This window comes from Diospyros lotus, chromosome 9 (genome assembly GCF_014633365.1).
Source record: "Diospyros lotus cultivar Yz01 chromosome 9, ASM1463336v1, whole genome shotgun sequence".
Taxonomy (NCBI): domain Eukaryota; kingdom Viridiplantae; phylum Streptophyta; class Magnoliopsida; order Ericales; family Ebenaceae; genus Diospyros; species Diospyros lotus.
This window is the reverse complement of record NC_068346.1, coordinates 33,440,080-33,447,133: the sequence shown is the minus strand read 5'-3', so window position 1 is coordinate 33,447,133 and position 7,054 is coordinate 33,440,080. Positions and strand designations below refer to the sequence as shown.

Below are 7,054 nucleotides of genomic sequence, written 5' to 3'. Positions count from 1 at the left end.
TGAGACCGTAAATGAATTGAAGTTGTATTAGAGGAAATGAATGCATTGATTGATAATGAACCTAGGATATTGTGGAACTTTCTAAAAGATAAAGAAACATGTTAGATGTAATTGAATTTTTATTGTGAAGTATGGATTGGATGGAAAAATTGAGATACAAGGCAAGATTTGTTACTCAAGGATTTACACAAACATATGGCATAGACTATGAAGAAATATTTGCTTATGTAGTAAAATTCAATTCAATAAGGGTCATTTTGTCTCTTGCTACCAATAACCTAGATTGGAAACTTCATCAAATAGATATCAAGAATGCTTTTTTGATTGGGAATTTAGAAGAGAAAATCTATATGAAACTATCTCTTGGCTTCGAATCCTTTAAAGTCTTAAATAAGGTTTGTAAATTAACGAGATTTCTCTATGGTCTAAAATAATCATCACAAGCATGGTTCACAAGGTTTAATACTACTGTTAAACAGTTTAAATATCAACAAAGACAGGTTGACCACACTTTTTTTCACTAAACAAATTGAAAATGAAAAAAAAAAATCAATTTTGATAATTCATATAGATGATATGGTGATAACCCGTGATGATACTAACGAGATAGAAAGGCTCAAGAAATAATTATAGGCTGAATTTAAGGTCAAAGATCTATATACACAAACATTTTGGCATAGAGATAACAAGGAGTAAATAAGGTGTTTCTATAACCCAAACAAAATACACACTTAATCTCTTAAAGAAAATTAGAAAGCTTGACTATAGACTTGCAAATACTCCATTAGAACGAAATTGAAAACAAAAGACCACTAAAAGTAATTCTTCTGTGAATAAGAAAATATACCAATGTCTACTAAGAAAGTTGATATATTTTTCTCTTACTAGAACAAATATTACCTTTAGTATATTAGTGTTATAAGTCCACTTATGCACTTACCAACACATAGACACCTATAAGTTCTCTAAGTTATCTAAGATACGTGCATGGCTGTCTTTGATTCCCATGTATGTAACTTGAGTGTCTAGGGTCCATATATGATAATGTCAATTAATAATCATGTTGGCCACCTCTATCTGTCTAGTTGGATGCTTGCTTGTCAATGAACCCATGCGTGGACATCCTTGTATCTAAGATGTGACTCTCTTTCACATGTTCGATTACTATATCTCTATATATTAAGATTAACCGACATACCAAACAAGTTTTTAAAAAATATTATTTTTGTTTTTTAATATACATCCAACTAATATCATGCTAAGATATCAATGGCAACATGGCCCAGGGCATAATTCGAATAACAAATGATGGGCCATGATATGTTAATGACATTTTGATAGATTATGTGTTCGAACCTTGTCCTTTCTGAATCACATCCCGCGATTAACCTCCTATAGAATCAAGAGCATGAGCGTAGGGGCCCCGTAAGGGAGAATCATTCCAAGATATCAATGGTAATATTATTGATCCCAAATTTAAAAATATAGTAATTTATTTTTTTAAAAAAATATAATAATTAATTTAACGCCAAAACTAAACTAAACTACTATAGCCTATTTGACACTATGCTATATAAGTTAAACAACTAAATTGGAACTATATAAACAATTGGGAATGTGTTGGTGTACTAATGGGATCCATTCTAGGGGGGACACATCACATTGATATTCATCAAAGATATGAGTACATAGATACATGCAATACAATATTATTATTGAAATGAGGGAGGGGAATGGCCATATGGTCACCGTAATTTCCAGAAAAGGGTTTCCCTTGACGTGGTCCCAATCATCTTATTAGTGTGTGTATTTACCAAATTTAGGGGGGGGTCTACTCTTCAATTATAAATCCTAGCTATCAATGATCATTAGCCCCACATGTTGTGCTACGGATTTTTGTAATTAATTCTTCTACCAAAGTTTGCAATATTCATGCTATTAACTAAATTCATGCAAAAATAAAAAAATGGAAACTCAAAAATAATCGGATAAGGTTTATTATATAAAAAAATTACTAGTGACATTTGTTTGTACGATTCTTTTGTCTTGTTGATCAAAATGATTATTCGTCATGGGTTATTGTTATTGTCGTCAATGAAATTGGTTTCCTCCATATTGTAACCCTATCTGAGTGAATCCATAATAAATATGTCAAATGAATTGAACCGGACTAACTTAGCCTTGTTTGAATTGGAATCGTTATCGTAGACATTGGTGTGAGCTCCACCCATTTAATAAGAAAATTGTGCCATGCTCGATTGATTTGCTCGGGGTGTTTGGGCTTGGCCCATGGGGTTACCTAGTCCAAATCGAGTTAAGTTTAGCTAACGAGTTTATCTATGAGTCTTAATGGGTCGATTGCTTTTTTAATAATTTTATAACATAATCTTAAAATATCTTTCAATTCCACTTGCAAACATTATTTTATATAGATACATGCAATATATTATTATTGAAATGAGGAAGGGTAATGGCCATATGGTCACCGTAATTTCCAGAAAAGGGTTTCCCTTGATGTGGTCCCAGCCATCTTATTAGTGTGTGTATTTACCAAATTTAGGGGTCTACTCTTAAATTATGAATCCTAGCTATCAATGATCATTAGCCCCACATGTTGTGCTATGGATTTTTGTAATTAATTCGTCTACCAAAGTTTGCAATATTCATGCTATTAACAAAAACTAAATTCATACAAAAATAAAAAAAAATGAAAACTCAAAAATAATCGAGTAAGATTTATTATATAAAAAATTACTCGTGATGGTTGCTCGTACGACACTTTTGTCTTGTCATTTAAAATGATTATTGGTCATGGCTTATTGTTATTATCATTGAAAAAATTAGTTTCCTTCATGCTATAGCCCTATTCGAGTGATCCCATAATAATAAGTCAAATGAATTAAAGTAGATTAACTTAGCCTTATTTGGATTGGAATCGTTATCGTGGACGTTGGTGTGAGCTCCACCCATTTAATACGAAAATTGTGCCATGCTTGATTCATTTACTTGGGGTGTTTGGGCTTGGCTCATGGGGTTGTCTAGTCCAAGTCAAGTCAAATTAACCGAACGAGTTTATTTGTGAGTCTTATAATGGGTTGATAATTTTTTTAATAATTCTATAAACATAATCTTAAAATATCTTTCAATTCCACTTGCAAACATTATTTTACATTTTGAACTTCAAAATTTCAAATGTTATAAATGCATAAATTTGAAATTGAGATCATTTGAATTTTTATAATTATATATATAATAATGAGATATGTTACATTAATATCAAGATTACAAATAATGTTATATATATAACTTTTTGTAACATATCTTTTAACTTTTGAACATAAAGATCTCATATTCTTATAATTTTGTAGCTTATTCTTAAAATAATAATTTTTTATCATATTAAATACTCTATATAATTTTTATAATATTAAGCATATGAAATATTAAATTATAATATTTATATAATTAATATTTAACAAATTCAAAATTATCTCGACCTACAAATACTCTAAACCTACAAATTAAGTCGAGTCAAAACATGAATTGAAAATTATTGAGTTGGACTCAACTTATTATAATGAATTAAGTCAAATTTTGTTTGTGTACTATACTAATAAATTATGTAGAATCTTAATTTATGACAAATCGGGTTGAATAAATTTAATTTATTTTAACATTTTTAGTTCTCTAAAAGCCCAAATATGGGATTCCTCCACAAAAGAATTAATGAAAAATATAAAATGTGGGTATGTGAATGGGGCTTCGAATTTAAAAATAAATAAATATTAGCATATGATAGAGGGAGAAGTGCGAGGCATCATTGGATTGCCCATCTGTGGGGGACTTTTGAAGGACCAGCCTACTCTAAAGCCGACCACTTAAAATAATCATGAAATCATATCTGCGTTACATTTTAAAATATATGAAGACTAAATATTATTTATAATAATTTTAATTTTAGTAGTTGACAGAATATTAAGATAAATATTATTTATAAAAAAATTAATTTTAATAAATCTCAAACTATTAAGATAATTTTTTTAAAAAAAATTTATGTTCATCTATAAATAGATAAATCCTGATGAGATATATTATTAATACTAATTTCAATACGATATTTAAATTTTAAGTATTTAAATCAAATATTAGAGTATTTATGTAAAAATTAGTGTATAAATTTATTATTATTTTTTAAGGGTAACATAATTAAGTAATACCCACCATCAATTAAATTTATTTTTTAACAAAAAGTAGAAATTAAATTACGATAATCAAGCTGGGAAAGTAGCTAGGCTACCCCCTTCCTTTTGACTGGAACATCTCATCAAAACAATAAAAAAATAAAAAATTAATTAATTAATTATATTATTTCTTCATTCAAATGGATCACCAAAAGCCTTAGTTTGGTTGCTTATCATATCATCACACCAAAGACCACCCCAGCCCCAGGCCGCCCAGTCCGTCCACCGCCACCAAACGCGCCGCCGCCGCCATGGGAGAGAAAGAGAAGAAGAAAAAGAAGCAGAAGCACCAACACCCAAACGACCAAACCGCAAAGCCCACCACCTCTGATTTCTCTTTCAAGCCCAGCTCCGAGGTCAAGGGCCTCCGATTCGGCGGCCAATTCATCGTCAAATCCTTCACCATCCGCCGTGCCCGGCCGCTGGAGCTCCCCCGCCTCCTCTCTCTCCCGCCCTCCGCCACCGCCACCGCCCAGCACAACCACCACCACCACCAAGACAAATCCAACAGTACAAAGCTTCCTTTCCCCTCAACCACCGCTTTCTTGCCCACAAACTTCACAATACTGGCTCACCATGCATGGCACACCCTCACATTAGGCCTCGGGACGAAGAAGTCCAAGGTCCTCCTGTTCGTCTTCGAGTCCGAGGCCATGAAGGCCGCCATCGACCGCCTGTGGCCGCCGGAGATTCCCCTCGGAGAAGTGAACAAGAAGCTCATCCGGGGGTCGACCGGCTGCGAGATGGCTCGGTTCAAATTCAGAAAAGGGTGCATCACTTTCTACGTCTACGCCGTCCGGCGAGTAGGCTCGTTAGGGTTTTCATCGGCCGATGATCTGAAAACCATTCTGCAATCTGTGGTTGCCCTCAACGACTTCTTGGATCACACTGCCATGCTCGCCATGCCCAACCAGAGGAGCATCAACTACGCTCCTCCTCCGGTCGCCGCCATGGCCCACTAGCCAATCCTTCAGGTCAGATGTACACTAAGTAAATTCACCGACCTCCTTCATCACCATTATCATTGCTCGTGATCACTGCCACACCCCCTTAATTCTCTTCTCTTTCAAGACTTCAATTTTCTTCTTTACTTTCTTGTCAAAATATCAATATTTTTGTTCTAGAGTTGGGGAGATTGTTTTATTACTCCTAGCTATTATTATTAATTTTTTGTTTGGTTGAAGATCTTGGTAATTTTTGTATCCTTTTTGTAATGAAATTTAGCAAGAATAAACTGATCGATGGGTTCTTCTGAGAATTCAGGGTCCCTGCAAATTAATTGATGTTTTTGTCCATGTCCATCTTCAGCACATGTTCATGGGAGGATTAATTGATTGCAGAAAAAGGGCAAAAATTAATGGGCTCAGACAAAAATGTTTCCTTCAATCCCTTTCATGGAGCGGATATTTCTTCTCACATCTCCTCTCTTCTCTCAAATCTTGATTACAATCTAATTCCACTGTGATTCTCTCTTTGTTAAACCTACTTAATTAACTTGACATCCTCTTATATATACTCTTATTTGATACAATTTTAAATAATAACTAATTAAACTCATCTGCATATGCTTGGGAATCTGCACCTGCAATTGCAATTGCAATTGCAAAACCCTTTAAAAAAATGATATAAACCCATGAAATTTTGATGAAGCTAATTACTAATGTATGTTATTTAATTTTAATTATAAATAAAATGATTTTTCAAGAATGAAACTTCATTTTTGAATAATTAAGAACATTATATTATATTATGACACTGCCCTTTACCCAATTTCTAGTCAACCCATCCTTAAATTCAGCATTCATTGCTTCTCCATAATTAAATTTGTAGCGATCAATGCATCCCAACTATGGCACTGGACTGTCATGCTTCTTTAATTAATGGCTTACTACAATATTGCTGTTCTTGAATTAAATTAAAAGAACTTGATCCTTGGTATATATATATAATCTCACCCGCGTATTAATATTATATCATATATATTAAATATTTTCATGTAATGACCCTTTATATATAAAATAATATGAATTCTGAGAGAGTCCACCATAATGCAACCAGGCAGTGTTCACTGTTTTCTCGTGATTTGGCCTGGGAGATGTCTAGCCCCAATGAATTAGCCCCAGTTGCCAACGCACCTCACAACTAGAACTAGGTTTCTCGATAACCTAAAAGGTTCCTCCTCTCAGCATCTGATATATATATATATATATGTATTTATATTCATATATAATCACGAGAAGTCACAAGCAATATATACAACTTCTGCTCTCGAAATTTTGTTGGGTACGTGGGACATATACATATATATTTGTAAAGTAGGGATCTTAGGTTTAATTCCTTGTATTAAATACATCTTTTATGAATTTTCTTGGATACCCAAAAACTTGAATGTTGTTCGTACGAAATAGTTTTTAATTGATGCTTATAAATTTTAAAATCAACTTAAAAAGTTCTTTCTATTCCGCTACTAATTGAGCTATCTATTTAGGGTTACTTGAGATAATATTTTTTTTAGAAAACATTAAACTAATTAATGTTGAATAGATCATTATACGCAATATTCAAACCAAGTTTAATAGAATTCGTGGTTTGATCACTCGTCTAATTTTTAACAAGTACTCATCAGTGACAATATTATCACTAATCTTTTCACATAAACATATATAATATGTAACTATGATTACATTCTATACATGCAAAACACAATAATAATCAAATTCTATACTTAACACTTAATGTTTTTACTGGACCCAACTCCCACCTAGCTAGCTCTCACCTGAGGGAGGATAATTGCTTGAAATGAATGAAGGGAT

At 32.8% G+C, this 7,054-nt stretch overlaps 1 protein-coding gene across 1 annotated transcript; it reads left to right on the top strand.

Annotated features, from left to right (window-relative positions):
• The first annotated feature begins 4,412 nt into the window (after nucleotides 1-4,412).
• Nucleotides 4,413-5,541, top strand: LOC127810012 (uncharacterized). The gene has a single exon (XM_052349228.1). The coding sequence runs from the start codon at nucleotides 4,493-4,495 to the stop codon at nucleotides 5,201-5,203; it is 711 nt and encodes a 236-aa protein (XP_052205188.1). The 5' UTR covers nucleotides 4,413-4,492; the 3' UTR covers nucleotides 5,204-5,541.
• Nucleotides 5,542-7,054: the final 1,513 nt, after the last annotated feature.

Coding starts and splice junctions, on each gene's coding strand:
- LOC127810012 (XM_052349228.1), top strand. CDS start 4,493: ATGGGAGAGAAAGAGAAGAAGAAAAAGAAGCAGAAGCACCAACACCCA.